The sequence below is a fragment of the Equus przewalskii genome, chromosome 1 (assembly GCF_037783145.1).
Source record: "Equus przewalskii isolate Varuska chromosome 1, EquPr2, whole genome shotgun sequence".
NCBI classification, from domain to species: Eukaryota; Metazoa; Chordata; class Mammalia; order Perissodactyla; family Equidae; genus Equus; species Equus przewalskii.
The window spans coordinates 74,445,289-74,463,524 of NC_091831.1; the positions used below are offsets into that span (position 1 = coordinate 74,445,289).

Below are 18,236 nucleotides of genomic sequence, written 5' to 3' on the forward strand. Positions count from 1 at the left end.
CCTCCACCATTTGCCGTTTCTGTCGTAGACTAGGCAGTGCAATGTATTAGTGTTGGGGTGAACTCAGGCCCTACCGCCACCCCCACAGTAAAGCATCTGCATTCACCCAATGCTGTCTGGGCCCTCCCTTCTCCCTACGCAACCTGGGCAGGAGGGCGAGGGGGCATAGGTACTGGGCACTTATAGAGAGAGTGGATTGATTTTATTTTACACGCTTTTGAGTTAATATTGGAAAACTAATCACAAGCAGTTTCGAAACCCAAAATGACATGTTGTATAAGGACAATAAACACTCAGGCAAAATGGAAAGAAAAATCTTTTTAAAACTTTCTCCTTAGTCTGGAAAAGAACACTTCTTTCGATGCATTGGCAATTTTTAAATCTCTAAGTCAAAAGCTATGATCATTGTTTGGAAAAAAGCATTATAAGAAAGTGACAACGAAAAGTGATGTGGATCAAGGCTGCTCCAGGGGGACAAGCCCAAGGCGTCCTGGCCTACATGCCGATCTATACGACCCGAATCACGTCTAACGTTATATGACTACACAATAACCAGACCCCACCTGCACTGATACCATTTTAATGACTTTTTACATGATCTTTCCTTTGTCTAGTAAAAATAAGTCACATACCCATGCCTTATAAACTTAGCCCTAACCCTCAACACATTGCAGCTCTTCACTGCCCGTGGGTCCTGTCCCCATGCTATTCTGAGAATAAAAGAACACTACCACCAGACCTTTAGAGTCCAAGAAATCTTTCTTTCGACTCCTCAGCTTGGCAAGCCCACATCAAACAGTATTACAAAGAGTGAATTAAAGGATGTTGATCAAGAAAGACAGAGAAGAACAGGGACCAAAGAACACTAGGAGATGTGTATTTCCTCTCTGGAAATTCTGAGATGTCACATAAAAATGAATTAAAATCTCATTGGAAACATAGCTGTTTAAAAACAATAAGAATAGAAAATGTTTTCCAAAATAATGTACTTTCTAATTCTTTCTTTTAAAGAAATTTAAGTATCCTAACTATGTTGCAGGGAGAGAAACGTTGACTACTGACAACAATATTAAAACATCCAACGACCTACTGAATGACAAGGAATGGAAGGTGGCCTTACCTTTGGCTATTGTTGGCATCTGAAAACCAATGCTGATTACTCCCACCAAATCCCCGAGTGGAATTAGGGATCTCAAAATAGACCTGATTCTGATAGCTTCTCCTTTACCAGCGTGAATCAACTACAGGAAGAAAAATAAGGAACATGAGAAAAACTTTGTGAACTCAATGTTAAAATTCTATCCAGAAAATCTGAAGTATGCAAATCCAAATCTAAATTAATTTTCTGTTAAGTATACATATAAAGTTAGACCTCTCTCAAAAATTATTTCAGGCTTACATACAGGTATTTACCTGCCCACATAGTTTTCACTGACTTCAGTATACACTGAATTATATATACAACCTAGGCCAGCTGGTTTACCCATTAGAACAATAGTTTTTATCCTCTTTAGGGTATTAAAATATATTAAGAATCTGATGTCTATAATTGCTTACCCCCAAAATTACATATAAATGCCTATCCATTACATGAGCAATAATACAAGGAAAAATTATCTTTAGGCCCTGGATATATACTAATATTTACGACTGATTTAGCCTCTTTCTTGCCTTGTGATGAAAATGTAACTGTACGTCCCTCTATGGTCCACCCTGATTTCTCCAGTGATGCGTTTATAATGTAGGGAAAATGGTGAACATGGATTTTACCAAGTCTGTTAGACCGTCACTGGCTAAGTAAGTTCCCATGAAGCCCGTGGATCTGACACAGTGAGGACCCTCAGCCGGTCTCTGGAACAGGCGGCAGGCTTCCAGAGCCAGGCCAGGTGTCTGCTTCCTCCACCACTGGGTGTGAAACACAAGCCCAATTTCTGACACATAGGATATTCTCAACTAACGGTTGCTGAAAATGAATAAATTTCGGAAGTGCCAAGGGTAGTCCCTTATTAAGTCACTTCGTCTTGTTTTCCCCTAATGTAATAGAACGAAAAACTATTTATTAGCGTAACATCGCTCCTGGTTCCTTTAATCATTCACTTTAATAGGAAAAAGAACAAATATTGAGAGCAGAAAGCTTTTTGTTTGTAATCACCTCCAGCATACAAATTTTTTATAATCTATTCCCATTTACTATGCTGAAAATCTCATTAGCTACAAGTTAAGCTGTTAGGAAAATCAGACTCTTGGTTTTCTAACATTCCAACATTTCTCCATCCTGGGATTCCCTCTCTGTTCACAACAAAAGGTTATATCAAGAAAGATTTAACCTGTGGGTGTAAGAGAAAGAGACAAAACAAAAACAAACAGAACCCCAAAAACCATAGCTTCTAAGGGTAGGGAGAAAGAGGTGATCTGTTAGCAACAGTCCCTCTGGCTTCCTGCTCACACCAGTTTAGAAGTGTATTTGCCTCCCACCCCAGCACTGATCAGTGTGTTTCAGACTCTGTCGTATCCCACTAACAGGTCATGAAGCTAATCTTATGGGACCTGGCTAGCATCTGTCAAATGAATAGAATAGAATGGAATAGAACGGAAGAGAAGAGAAGAGTAGAATAGAATAGGAGTAGAAAACATCAGAATGTATTACAATGTAAAAGTAAGTATTGTTAACTAATCAATAGGGACTGAATAGCTCTCTTCTTCCCCCTAACCTGCCTCCCACTTTCCCCTCAACCAGAGCCCAGCCTGTAGCAGCTCCCTCACAAAGACGAAATATTGTACAAGAAGAAAAGAACGCTTCATAGGAACGGTTGCTTTCTGCATGCACTAAAGTAGAAGAGAAAACTGTATAGAGAAAATGCGTTCTTTTCTTCTTAATGTATGGGGATGCTTATATGAGTTTTAGAGATATATGAGCAACTGACTACTCTATTCATGACTTGTTCTGAAATCTCATTACTAATTTTTACAACCAATAAGACATTTCAAACTGAACAAACACTTGTTCAGCAATTAGGCTGCAGATATTATTTTTAATGGAGCATGAAGTTTATTGGTTTTGTATGCTGCTGTGATCTTTGCCAGCTAAGAATGACTCAGAGAGAAGTAAGCCAGGATTGTTGCTCTTGGGCCCCAGAGCACTTACATGCATTTCAGGAGCACAGCGTCCTAATAGGTCAATTAAAGCTGCATAAAAGGTCATGATGGCATTCCCCATGTGGATAGTGTCATCTTCCTCCTCCTCCGTATCACTTTTGTGGATTTTTCAAAAAGAACAGAAAGCAAAGCAAAAAGGATAATAAAGTGACATTTCAGGTTTATTACATACTTTGCAGAGGAAATGGACCACTAGGTAATTAATTCTGTCTCTTCTGATACTTTTCATAAATGTGTTTAATTTATAGCTTGACATTTTTAAAAGAAAATAACAATGGGTTAAAGACCAGATGTGAGACTCTATCATCAAGAATACATTTGTGGGAACTTTAATGTTAAGATCCCTTTGAAAAGGAAAAAGAGGAATTGCTAATTTGGTGGATTCTGCTCATTTCTACTAGCAGACAGGATATTAACAAAGAAAATAATTGATGGAAGGACTTGGTAAGTTTAGACTACTTTTGCAAATAGCATACATTTCAAGCACAGGTAACAAAGATCTGTCCTATAAGACAACATATGTAAGGCTCCCAGTACAGTGCTTTGCCCAGAGTAAGTACTTCACAGAGTTGATGACATGTACTCACCTGTCTCTTTACCATCTACTCCACCCCACCCACCCACTCCCAAGTAATCGAACATGTCTCTCTCCCCATCTCTGTGAGAAAAATAGAAATATTTCATTATCTCATTAATGAGAGACACCTCTGGAAGGCCCTGGAAGATCACATCATTCCTCCTTTAGGAGCTCGGTAAATAGCTGCCTCAGCTGGACTCAGCAGTGTGCAGAGTGGCATCAAGGCCTGTTGACAACATTGTTCCTGGCAGGCAAGACTGTCCCCAGCACCCTCAGGTGTACACCTGCTCATGTGGTCTGAGACCACAGATCTCTTGATATACTTTCTACTGCTGAAAGAAACTAAGGAATCCCTGGTCCCTCTATAGCTAACTGATAAATACATAACATACACTTGGAGAGGTCCCAGTCTGGAACCCTTGCCTTGGTGAGGACAGAACATTTATGCCCAGTCTATATGTGGAAGAACAAGGGTTTGCAGGACTACTTCTTTGCTTGGAAATTTGCCTCCAATTAGCCCTATGTTACATCTTTACCAGTGGTGACAGTAGTGTGGGTGCATGATCCCCTAGCAGGGAATTCACCTCCAAGATTAAAAAAATAGGAAGCAACACACCTGGATTAATTTATGCCCATTTCTGGAATCAAGTATTAATAACATAAACTGTGGAGAAATGTAACGTAGTTATTGCCTCCCTTAGCTGTCACAATATCAGCCCTGATATCAGTTCTCCTACATTAAACCTAGCACATATGGGGTTAAAACCAGAGCACTCATTCCCTGCTTACTCCCTGGCTTCCTGGCTCCAGAATCCACTATCTGCCATGGAGACAAATGGCCAAGGACACCCACTCTCAAATTCTCTTATCATCCTCCTCCCTGTAAGCAGCTTCCCAAGGCCTAATGCAGGCTGGTGGGAAAGCTCTAACCAGCAAAGCCACTGGCTTCCCCCCCAAAATGCCCCCAACTCCTACAAGCAGACGCATTCCTTGCAACTTTAAAAAACCCCTGGCCTCTCCTCTTTTGGGGAGACGAAATGAAACGAATTTGAGGACTCACTCTTGTCTCTCTCAGCTGATGTCACCCGAAATAAACACCCTTTCCTTGCCATAATCCTGGCATTCCAGTTTTTATTTGGCCCCTCTTCTGTGATGGGTAAGGCATAGATGTTTTTAGCCAGTAACAACAATACCTTGGTCAAGAATTTCACTCCTCAGAATGAGAACATCTCCTTTTTTGAACTTTACCACCATACCAGTTTAGTTAAGTCCCCCATCCTCTTCTTAAAGATCTCTTTCTCTCTCCCTATTACCATGAAAACTCGTTCTAGCTAGCTTCCCACTAAACTCTACTCTAATTTCAAAGGCTCACCTGCCATCATTTGTCATAACTCACTTTACCATAGCCCCCTGGGAAAATTCACAAAATGCATCTCCTCCTACAACCTAAATTTCTCTCTACTAAATCCACATAATCTTCCTCAGGTCTCTTTGTTCATTCGACCTATTCCAGCAGAAAATTCCATCCATTCTTCCAAGGCTAACACACTTGATTTTTCAAGGGGAGAAATCATGAGTACCAGAGAGTTATATTGCAATTAACAGAACACATATCATATTTTGTAAAATTTCAAGTCAGGTAGCATAATTTTCTCTTACGAGTGTGTATATTAGACCTACGGGGTTTTACTGGATCCACTAGTTGGTGAGGGACCATCTCGGGAAGGATCCTCAGCTATTTTTATGGCTTCTTCCATGACTGCAAGAAGACCATTCCCACCTTCCCCTCTCAAAGCAGGACCAAAACACTCAGGCCTCCGGATGAGCAATCTCACCACAACATTTGCATTTTCTTCCACACTCTCCCCTAAAATCAAATGGGGAACAGAAGTAAACAAACATTGATTATATGGGCGTTCTAAGCAAATAAATACTATACTAATTCATTTATATTCAAAGACAAATAACTAAAACCAAAGAACATAGTAGTAAAGCCAAAACTGAATCCAAATTACTAGTTTTACATATACAAAACACAGTAAATTTCTTTTCTTCAATTTACTTGAAATTTTCAAAGTAAAGAAAAGGATTATGGAGGCATAAACTCTTCATTTTGGTTAATTCATTACAGGAAATAAAGTCATAATCCTGGCTATTATTATAGCTTATAAAAACTGTAACTATATTATAGTTTGCATTATAGATTTATATTATAGCTTATAAAAACTATATATTGTAAAAACTGTAAGTGCCTAAAAATTTTAATTTAATAATGAAAGCATAGCATCACTATCAAAATATATATTATAAAATAAATTACTACTATGTAAAAAACTACTGAATATAAAATATTAAATTTATTTACTAATAGTTAATTCCTTCATGAAAATGTTGGGATACATTGTTGTTTTATACATCTATTTTTATGTGTTTTAATAATGACCAAAAAAGACCCCAAGCATTCAATCCTACCATTACAGAAGACGGCAAATCTGAGAAAGTCAAGATATCTCTCTCCTTCAACTGGATTCCACCCAATGTCTGGATAACCTTTAGACACCAGCATCTGGCAACTCTGCAGTCCACAACCAGCCAAATATCGAACTACCTACAAACAAGACAATAAACAAAAGCGTTACTCCTCGGGCGAGAAGTCATTCGATGCTTACATTACCCGTGCTAAATGATATCCTCAAAGGATGGTTTAAAACAAATACATTTCTGCAAATTCTTCTTAATTTCATGACAATCCTCATGAACTCTCTGTAGCAAAACCTTAAAATTAAGAAATATTTATAAATCATAAGGAAATGCTAACATAATAAAAATACGTATAAACTAACTCTATGAAAAAAATTCCTAAATTGCATATCATTTGAGACTTTTATCTACCAAAGTCATAACACTTGACAAACTTCAAAAATGTCTAATGACCTTTGGCTCAATGTCAAACCTGAATCCATCAGAGATACTGAAAGATCCATCTGACACACAACCTTATTTTAAAGAAGTAAATTACTTCCAAAATGATTTCAATTAAAAGGGAAGGGAGGGTGTGAGAAGACAGAGAAGTAGAGACAACTAAGCTTAGAGTCAAATATCCTTGGGTTGAAATCTGACCTGTGTCAAGACTTACTGGATCATTTTGAGCCATGGTTTCACCGTCTATAAAATTTGGGATAACGCCACCTACCTTTCAGAATTGTTGAATTTAACACATTAAAATTTTTGCATAGCTTTGCCTTTAAAATATTCTATTGTATATGAATGTTGGTCCTCTACAATATTTCCTAACTGATCCAGTTTTAAAAGAAATCCCTAAACAAGTCATTATCAATGGTGGTAGATTGTTAGAGGAGCAACTTATCAAACAAATTAAGTTACACCCAGCTCAATCACAAGCTAAATCAAGATTAAAAAGAAATAAGTAATACAGCTAAAAAGATTTCATATCAAATTTATTGAGGTATAATTTGTGTGCAATAAAATCATCTATTTAAAGTATAAATTCAATGAGCTTTGAGAAATTTATACATCTGTAAAAACACCCACAATCAAGATGCAGAACATTTCCACCACCCCTCAGGTCCCATGCCTTTTGCACTCCATCCCTCCCTACACGCTTAGCCTTGACAATCTGCTGTCACTACAAATTAGCTTGCATATTCTAGAACATTTGCACATGTAATCATCCAGTATGTGTCTTCTGTGCCTGGCTTCTTTCACTCAGATTAATGATTCTGAGATTCATTAACATTGTAGCACATGTCAGTGCTTCAATCCTTTTTATAGTCTAATAATGGCATTCCACTGTATAAGGAAATATCCCAGTTTTGTTTATCCATTCATTAGTTGATGGACATTTGAGTTGTCTCTAGTTTTTGGCTAAATGAATAAAGCCATTGTCAACATTCATGGCCATGTCTTTGTGTGGACATATATGTTACTTCTATTGAGAAAATACCTAGGAGTGGAAAGGCTAGGGGTATGTTTAGGAAAGATGTATTTTAACTTGTTAAAAAAATGACCAAACTGCTTTCCATCTAACTTCACCATTTTTCATCTCAACAACAGTAGATGAGTGTTCTTGCTGCTCCATATCCTCCTCAAAATCTGACATTACCAACCTTTTTAATAGTAACCATTTTAATCATAGATAAAAATATTTTAAACTATGTATATGAGGTTAGTCAGAGATGTAAAACTTCACGATCCTTGACTAGCGTGCCAGACGGATGTGGGCAAGAGTTCACTGTTTCATGCCTTCAACAGCTATGCGTCAAGGTTCCACCCAATGCCAATGCTGTTCTCTACGACTGACACAAAACAGTGAACAGCAGAGAAAAAAATGCCCTGAACTCACGGGTCTTACATTCTGGTATGGAATAGATTTTTTAAAATATGTATAGATTTTAGTAAAATATACTTATTTTAAAATATAAATATTTTTAAACTATAAATATTTAAACTATACTTATATAAATATAAATATAATCAAAGTGTATATTTACATATATAATATACAAATATGTATTTTCATGACTAAAAAAGAGCCATGAGGACGTTGGCAAAAGAATATTGCAGATGGCCAGCACAGCAAGTGCAGAGGCCCTGAGGCAGGAGCACACCCGGCAAGTTCCAGCGACAGCAAGGGGTCCAGTGTGGCTGGTGTGAAAAAAGAGATCAGAAGAGTTGTAGGAAGTGAAGCAAAACTAATAAGTGAAGTCAGATGCAGTAAGAGCCATTGCAATGCCTTTAGTTTTTGCTTGAAGTGACACAGGAAGTCTTTGGAGAGTTCTGGGCAGAGGATCAATATGATGCTTTTAAAAGGCTCACTTTGGCTGCTAAGTAGGGGAGCAAAGGAAGGATCAGAAAGAATACTTAGAATGTATTTGCAATTAAAATATGGGGGAAATTTATCTATATCCTGGCAAACATATGTGTCACTTAATATGCTTAAGGGTGCACGGACCTAGTGTACCACTGATGCCTTGCACTGTAAGATATAAACTTCTGTGTGATATAAAATCTGTGCAGGAGATGTTAAAATCTTTTAAGAAACTGTGATTAAAGGAAAAGGGAAAACAGAAAGGACAAGAACATGCAAGAATACAGATAGAGTAAGCTGATGCCCTTTTCAGAGAAAAATGCATGTGGTCAGAGGAAACACCTTATCTCAAATTTGTTGTTCTTTATAATGATAATATTATATATAATATATGTAACATTTATAGTACAGAATATATATTTTAATTATAGTGATATAACTATATTATAGTTATATTTAAATAATCTTGAGAAACAGCTATGAACAAACATAACTCACCCAAAAACATGAGGCAGGAATGTTACTTACCTTTTCCAGATCTGGCTCACGCAAAGCTAAGGCTAGTTCATTATTATCCATCACCGAGGCTGCCGCCACATCCAATGGTGTGGAACCTCTCATAGCTGGTGAGGCTGTTCATTCAAATGAAGATGAAACAAAATTTGAATTGTGCTGCAACTATGAATTCCATATAAAAACCAACTTTCACTTAAAAGTTAATTTCTAAGTGCAATACATACTGCACTAATCTAAGTTAATTTACTTTGAAGTTTAATTTTTAAATGTACTATGTATATTCTATCTTAAAGATGAAATTAAAGCCAGACATTTACTTACCGAGACCAACGCTGCTGTTTTCCAATAAATAACTGAGATGATCAAACATAGCTTTTTGATTCTGCCTACTTATACGACAGAAGTAACAGAGAAAACGGCAACAGTTGGCCACCATCTTGGGAAAAGTGATTTCCTACAAAAAGAGCATTTAGTTAGCTGTGAAAGCAAATGATCTTTACAATATTAAATTTAGAAGTTGAGGTCTCAATCACATTGTCAACGCACTTGTGCCCATGTCTGCTGAGCCTCAGATACTAAAGACCTTCAAACATGCAGACTTTGACTCACCTAGTCCTTGAGCCAGTGAAAATCAAGCTGGCACTAATTTAGAGAACCCATTACCATCACTGGGTTGACCTGGAATTAACCTACAGCCCTAAACCTAAAGGTGGCATGAGTCTGGTTTAGGAATCAGGTGGACTCAGTTATGATTCCTGACCCCACTAACAGCAGTGCTTCCTTGGGAAATTATTCAGTTTCAGATTCTGTTCTATAAAATTGGAATAAGATGGATAATAATAGTTTAGGTAAAGGAAAGGGAGTTCAATGAGACAGTTTGTGAAAAGTACCCAGTTTAATACTTGGAATCGTATGACAGGGTGTTCTTATCATCAGTGTTGTTGTTATAATTATTATTATTAAGATTTCAGGAACTCACAGCATCCCCACCTTGCACATGACTTGTCTGCTCTGATGAGCATCCTGACCAGAAGGCCTGCCTGCTAGGCCCCATCAAACACATCTCCCTTGAGAGCCAAATTTAGTTCTAGTATACCCAAGATGATCCCGGAGTCCTTCTTTAACAGAATACTTTATAAATATCTGTCTAACTGGTACACTGAACATGAGAAAGATGGACTCATTTCCATATTTTGAAAAATACACCTTAAAATTTTAAAAAACATTGAAACATATTTTGCCCATCAGAGGTCATAATATTATACTGATTTATATGAAGTTATTTGTTATATTACTCTAGACATTTGGTTTTAAAGAATTTTATTTTAAATTTTAGTCACTTAAGAATTCACTTTAGAGTCTTAAATAAATACAGTACACTCCAGAGCATCATCCTCATGTGTTGTTCTGGATCAGGAATTTAGTGGAACCAACTGTCATCTGAATCAAGGGTCTGAAGAGTGTGGTTGTGTTATGGACTTCTAAAGTGATGGAAGCTGATTAATTCAAAGTTTTTAAAATTAGTATAATATTAATTTTTAAAGTTTCCAAATATCCCCTAAAAGAGAGTAATATAGGAGACAGCAAATTATACAGCATAAGATAGAAATTGTTATCAATATCCAAAAAAGAAAACTAGTAGCATATTCAACGCTCAGTCTGCAAGGTTTCGTTTGTTTTTTTCAAAAGTGTTCTTTAAAAAACAGTCATCCTAAGAGGATTTAAGAAATTCTCATTAAGGATATGCAATGCATCTACTCCAGGAGGTTGTAATAGATGGCATCCCAAGAATCAATTTTCTTTTACCTTGGACTCCCCGCCTCCAAGGACATTCACCATGACCTCCATCACGGTCTCATGCATCCCGAGTGCCCTCATGAGATTAGGGTGCTGGTAGAACACTTTATTATTCATGATATCCCTAGAAAGGACGACACAGACGTGGGAGGAAGCACAGAGGTCAGAGCAAAAGTTAAATAAAAACTGATCTGAGATCACGATAAATCTTTTGGAAATAATTACTGGCATGCATGAAAAAGTAAGGGCAATCATAGATAAGCTACAAAAGTTAACGAGCACAATTAATTGAGTTTTCCCCCCAAAATACTAATAGCCTACCAAAAATAGTATACAAGTTGTCCGTCATTTTCAATTACAAGATGTGTACTAAATATGTAAACAGTTTACATGAAATATAGTTTTGGACACTTATCATTCCTAAATTTATGGATATCCAAATGTGTTCAGCCTTCTATTAGAAAGAAATATGAATTAGTGTTGTACTATGTTAATATGAGAATTCCTATATAAATTCTTGACATATAAGTATCTCTGCCTTTCATATGTATGCTATTTTTAGTACTATATTCAATATTTATATGTGTAATTACAGCAGTGCTGTTTCCTGTTACATTTACATTATCATTTTGGTGAAATGCTTTAAAGGATACATATTCTCCAAGAGAAACTGAATACATGTGAAGTGCAGGTACAAGTGGTCCAACTCATTAAAATGGACACTCAATTTAAAGAAACAGCAACAGGTGATACCTAAAATGTTTCAGATTGTTGATATTGCATTACACACTATTACAATATGTATGAAAGGATCTTAATATTTAGTAGTCATTGTAAATAAAGAGTTCTCTTGATTTTTACTTTAACATAAGTCAGATCAATTGCAAGTCTTTTCTACAAAACACTTTCCTGTCAGAGCTATAGCAAGAAAATATAGCCTCCATGAAAACAGACTTTCCCTTTGAATCTAATTTCCTTGAGTCATTCACCTGATCATTTAGTCATATGCTAACTTTTAGTTTTCTGGCTATCTCAAGAAAGAGGAATAATGTGATTCTTGTATGATTCTTTTCCTTGTTTTAGTTTTTCACTTTTAATTTAGTTTTGTTTTAATAAAGAGAGCTTGCAGATAGCACAACTCAGAAAAATGACTTTGGGGCCCAGGACTGATAGAGGTCTGATCTATTTCACACAAGAACAACTCCAGTAAAGAAAGACATCCTTTTCCTTCACATTAGACAGCAGCCTGTTTGTCAAGAGAAACGTCAACTCTCAAACCACAGTTGCAATTACAGGAATTCTCTCTCGTTAATTCAAATCCTTTTGCATGGCCTAACTTTGGAAAGTATTTAATTGAAAAATCTTGTTTGCCTTTAGTTTTAGGTACATTAAATGGATTTCTAATTCTACTACCCAGTAGGTGAGTTGTCACTTATTAAATGTGTCCTTTTGTGGAATATTTCTAGGACCACAAAAAAGTAACCTTTTATTTTGTTTAGTAGTCATTTTGAGTTTTATCACTACTGAGTGATTTATGTTAACAGCAAATAATACTGTTACATGTTCATTTGAGAAAGACAGTGCCCTCCATTTCCTGGAAGGCTTCCTTTTTCATTTGGTTAATGAAGATCACTTCTTATGAGAGGCCTCTCCAGGTTAAATTTAAGTATTAGTATTCCAAAAAGGACTCATTAATGCTCAGACAATTATAAAGACCATAAAATTTGCTTTTGTTGTTTAGGATTTTTTTGTTCTCCCTCTTTCTCCCATTAGTATACTTATTTTTGGTGTGCACCCATGATAACAATTTTGGAATATAACCTTCCAGTTTATTTTTATGATTTCAAATAGGCCCACAGCCAATATATAGTGCTGTGTTCTGAACTTAAAATGTATATAAATGATATCCATTCTTTGTTTTTTTCCCTCAGGATTATTTTTTAGGTCATTCAAAGAAAACACTGGTTATTTTATTTGATTAGTTTTTTTCAAAGAACCAACTCCAGGTTTCTTTAATCCTGTTTATTGTTTCTTTGCATTCTATTTTATCCATGTTAGCAGTTATCTTCATTACTTCCTCTTTTAGCTGATATTTATATAACTAGATTAGCTTTTTCTATCTTTTTTTGGCTAAATATTTCTTCTACATCACATTTCAACATTCTATATTCCAGATTTCTATATTTTTATGTTTAGGTATTTTTCTTGCAAACATTATCTAGCTTAATGTAAGTTTTAATTTTTCTCTGATGCATTAATTTCCTTATTCTCATATCCTCAAATTATGCAAACTTATTAATGATTGCTTAGATTTATGCATATATGCATCAGTAATATACTTACTAAAATGTATTGCTTCCAGTTCTTTTTCTCTGAATTCCGTTTTCTTTTCTCTAACGCATACCTTTAGAGGGTCTTTCAGTGAGGGCCTATAAGTAAATATTCCAAAATATGTTTGTTTTGCCCTCACTTTTGAATACTCAATATAAACTCTAATCTCCAAATCCACATGAAGCATGAGCTCATTGTGTCGAATTCTCAGTTGGGTAACACATTCTAATTGGTTATTTTGATGGTTATTTCCTGTCAGAACTTTCAGTGTAGTATTCCACTGAGTTATGATCTCTAGTTTTGCTACTGAGAATTCTAAATATTATTGCTTTGCAAGTATTCTGGCTTTTCTCTTCACTTGCTTTTAAAATAGTCTGTATTTTTTTTTCATGCGGTTTCACCACAGGATATCCAGCTGTGGATGTGCAACTATTTGTGCTTTATGAATCTGTGAATTAATGTTATTCATCAATTCCGAAAACTCAAGCCAACAGCTCTTCAAATATCCCCTTTCTGTAGTTCATCTACAGTCATGCGTCTCTTAACAATGGGGATACATTCTGAGGAATGTGTCATTAAGAGATTTCATCATTGCGCAGACATCACAGAGTGTACTGAAGGGGAACAAAATTTGCCACCCCAAAATGTGTCTTTAACGTGAAGGTTATTTTAGGCTAATTATTTTTAAGAAACAAAAGACTCAGAAAGTTTTTCTTGTTACCTCCCTCTTAACTGCCTAAAAGAACTCAGATAAAAAAACCTGTCTCAGGAAGTGACCTCTCACCTTAGCGTAACATGAACTAGATGATAGACAGGGAGAAACTGAGAAAAACATGTTTGTTGTCCTCCCCTGTTCTTCTGTTTCTGTGGCCAAATATTTGTTTTCCAAATGTTTGCTCCTTTTCACCTGCCTGTGAATTGCCTTCCTTCCCTTTGAACCCTGACTCTCCCCTTTCCCAGCATCTTCTTTTGTCTTTAGCTGAGGATGGTATTTAAGGTGAGGGCTTCAGTTATTTTGGCAAGTTACTCCTTTTTCCTCTGTTTCTTCCATGTTATTAAACTTTTGTTTCTTTTTCTCCTGTTAATGTCTCATGACAATTTAATTCTTAGACCAACCAGAAAAACCTAGAAGGGAAGATGAAATTCCCTCCTCCTCTACAGTACTTACACAAACCTAGATAGTACAGCTTTACTATACACCTAGGCTATATGGTACTAATTTTACGAGACTACCATCATATATGCGGTCTGTCGTTGACCAAAACATCACTATGCGGCACATGACTGTATTGTGTCTTTTCTAGAAATTCTATTCAGCATATGTTGGACCTTCTTATACTATCACCTAGGTCTCTGAACTTCTCTTTTATATTTCATTATCTTTATCTCTCAGAACTGCATTACTGAGTGACCTCCTCAGATCTATGATCCAATTTACTTTCTCTTCAGCTATATCTTATCTGTAATTTCATTAACTCACTGTTTTTAATGTCAATTATTATATTTTTTCATTTATAGAAGTTCTATTTGGATATTTTTCAAATCATCAGACTTTTTACATGTCTTATTTTGGGAGATTTTACTTATCCCCTTATATTTTTAACCATTTTAAATACAGTAATTTTATGTTCTCTTTCTCATATTATCTAAAGTTCTTGGAGGAGGTGTTCTAACTTCCACTATTTATTGTATCTGCAGATGCTATGTATGGTGGATTGTTTCCTTATATGCTTTGCACTTTTTGATTGTAGGCTAATCTTTGATAGTATTTGGGTTTTTCCTGCGAGATTTCAGTGACTTAAGTTGAAAAAGCATACCTCCAGGCCAATTTTTATGTTAATTTCTCAGGTTGGGGATCCTGAGACTATGCATGAGGTATAAACATAAACCCCCAAATCCACATGAAGCACAACATATGATGCTGAACTCTCAGAAGAGTTGCTTTTTTTCCCCTGTTCTTTTTTCAAGGCCCAGCATAGACAGACTTCCTTATTATTTCCTGCTGGTGAGTGTTTGTGCCCCCATGGATTTTAACGTGTTTTTATTAACTCATATTTTTATATATGATTATACATTACTGAGAAACTAATTAAAAAAAAACAAACACTAAGATATTTTCTGTTTATCACAGCCACCTTCATATCTAGCTGTAAAATTGGTCACATTTTGTCATTGAGCAACTTTCTATTTAGCTTTAAAACATAATCTCTAGAAAAACAGCAATTTAATTTAATGATCATATAATCTAGACAGTATATTTGTGTTAATGCACCTACTAATTGGAATAAACAATTAGAAAAAATAAATTTATAAAATAAAAGTTTGTAATAGTTAAATAATTTACCCTAATCCACGAATCATAAGCTTCTCTTCTTCTTTGCCCATTCTCACACTCAGCAGAGAACGGATCTGACCGAGAGACGCCAGCAGGTTGATGGTATCCTCCACAGAAACACCATTTATAGTATAGGTCTTTGGCAGAGCCCGAACCAGACCTCCAATGCCATCATATTGTCGATGGAGCAACACAAACATGGCCCTCACCAACTCAGGGTCTTCAATGACAGACTCTTGAGCCCATCGGACCATGGTCTCAGAAATCAACTGCTGAAGAGTGGCTGCAAAGTCATTATGGATATTTTTAAAAAAGGAAGAGAAGAGAAGACAAATTAAATTGGGCATTTCAACTGCATATCTCGTAGCCCCAAACTGGTATCTATATTTATACAAAAACTGAAAAAGACTAGGAATATTCTTAATATTTATATTATATATAATATATATAAAATCATAAAATGTTTAAATGAAGTTTAAATATAATATATATTAAATGAATGTTCAATGACAAATGAAGTTTAATGATAATGAATGTTTAATAAGAAATGAAATTTAAATATAACATACATAACATTATATATATGTCAATAAAGATGAATTATAGACATGCAAGGATAAAAACATACAAACTTTCCTTTAAAAAACATTCTTATAATTAAAGAATTTAAGCTGTTTCAAAATTGCAACCACTTTGCAAAACTACTGTTGGCAATCCACAGGGCAATCAATACATGTTGTCCTGTTACTTTTACTTTTATTTTCTTTGCTCCAATATTTTCCTCCCAGAAGATATGATATCATACATCCCTATAAAGGTCAGTCATGGGCCTTCAAGGAGCTATCTATCAAATTGTCTCCTCATTTGAGTCATTTGCAATAGTGACCTCATGTAATTGTATTTTTACTTAAATTTGGATCCCCAATTGTCACTTAAGATGTCCTCAAAAGGATTTGATTGTGAAGCTGTATTAAAGGAAAAAGTTATACCATACATAAAAGATTACTTGCAATGTAATGTGTAATGTAGTACACTTAACAGTAATAGAACGTCCAAAGCTCTTACAATAAATACTAAAATCATCAAAGCTAAGTAGGGTTGATGTGACCAGTTCATCCAAAGTGAGGTACTTAATTCCTATCATCAATACACCAGCTGATTTTCAAAAGAAGCTGTTTAACCTGTTTTAACCTATACGTTATTTAAGGAAAAACAAAAACTACCAATTTTAACCAAATACAAAATGCAGAGAAAATACCAATACACTTCCACATATCTCAAAACCATGCTGTCACTTTTTTCCTTTTGCTGAGGAAGATTCCCCCTGAGCTAGCATACATGCCAATCTTCCTCTATTTTTCAGTATGTGGGCTGCCAGCACAGCATGGCTGCTAACAAAGCAGTGTAGGTTCGTGCCTGGCAACCAAACGTGGGCCACCGTAGCAAAGCATGCTGAACTTAACCACTAGGACACCAGGGCTGGCCCCTATGCTGTCATTTTTAAACGGTCAAAATCATAAACTTGATAATTACAAAAAGTAATTCATAAGAAATTTTGAATTCTGATTTTTAAGATCTGCCTCAAATTTGACTGTGATACTGAAGAATAAAGTTAGAAGTAATTGTATGGATTAAGGGTTTCCCTTGTAAGTTAGCAAAGAAAGAAAAAAATCTGGTGTGTTTATTTTTCTTCTTTCAGTAAAAGCTGTTAATAAACCAGTGCTGCATCTTAAAATGAATGGAGCCTTAGAAGTGAGACAGTAAGCAGGCTGGATCTCACAGACCTACTTCTTGAACCCCTTAAGGATGAGTGTGCTGTGTCTGAGAGACTCATTGCCCCAGGGTGCTTATAGTCATGCATCGCTTAACAATGGGGATACCTTCTGAGAAATGTGTCATTAGGCGATTTTGGCATTGTACAAACACCATAGAGTGTACTTAGACAAATCTACATGGTATAGCCTTCTATACATCTAGGCTGTATGGTACTAAACTTACAGGACCACCAATGCATATGCAGTCCATCGTTGAGTGAAATGCCATTATGTGGTGCATGACTGTATTTGGTTTCACAGAGTATTAGCGATTACCATCTAGTTAAATAGGGTATGGACAAACTGGAAATGCATAACACTTAAGAAAATATTTCAGAACCAAAATATAGTTACGGACTATGTATTTAAACTTTAAGAAAAGTTTTAACTTGATGCAAGAATATTTGAAAATCAATAGCATAATATTTAGATAGGAAGGCTAAATTACTCATTTATACTTTCTCTTGATAGTCTCTGATCAAATACCTAAATTTTTAGTTCTTTAGGGAACCCACCCACCGTTACAATGCTGCTCTCTCAGTCTCTTCCTACAAATATAGTTTGACATGCTGTCTACTTCTGATGGCTGCAGGCATTTACTTAAGAATCTGACTCTTAGAAGTTGCAAACTCAGTTCTCTCCCTGGCTCATCGAGTATGATATTGGTACAAAGGATGAATAAATGTCAGCACTTGAGTCATTTTGCCAGCACCCTTTCACACCACTTACAGGACTTCTTGGAGTCACTCTCAACTGGTTTTTCAGCTTGTTTCTTCTTCAGGTATGTCACCTTTTCTACCAGGGACAGCAGACGTCCTCTAATTGTTAAATCACTGTTTCCATCCAGAGACCCATCTTCATCCAGCTCAATTCCTAGTAGGA

General features: G+C 35.9%; 1 protein-coding gene across 1 annotated transcript in view; it reads right to left on the minus strand.

Moving 5' to 3' along the window:
• RYR2 (ryanodine receptor 2) overlaps positions 1–18,236 on the minus strand; it is a 689,571-nt gene that overhangs the window by 178,900 nt on the left and 492,435 nt on the right. Inside the window, exons 40-48 of the mRNA XM_070568189.1 lie at positions 18,084–18,227; positions 15,550–15,823; positions 10,884–10,998; positions 9,399–9,531; positions 9,090–9,193; positions 6,206–6,341; positions 5,414–5,600; positions 3,146–3,251; positions 1,121–1,241 (exon numbers count right to left, since the gene is read on the minus strand). Of these exons, the coding sequence (XP_070424290.1) occupies positions 1,121–1,241; positions 3,146–3,251; positions 5,414–5,600; positions 6,206–6,341; positions 9,090–9,193; positions 9,399–9,531; positions 10,884–10,998; positions 15,550–15,823; positions 18,084–18,227 (1,320 nt within the window). The remainder of the gene's footprint in view (positions 1–1,120; positions 1,242–3,145; positions 3,252–5,413; positions 5,601–6,205; positions 6,342–9,089; positions 9,194–9,398; positions 9,532–10,883; positions 10,999–15,549; positions 15,824–18,083; positions 18,228–18,236) is intronic.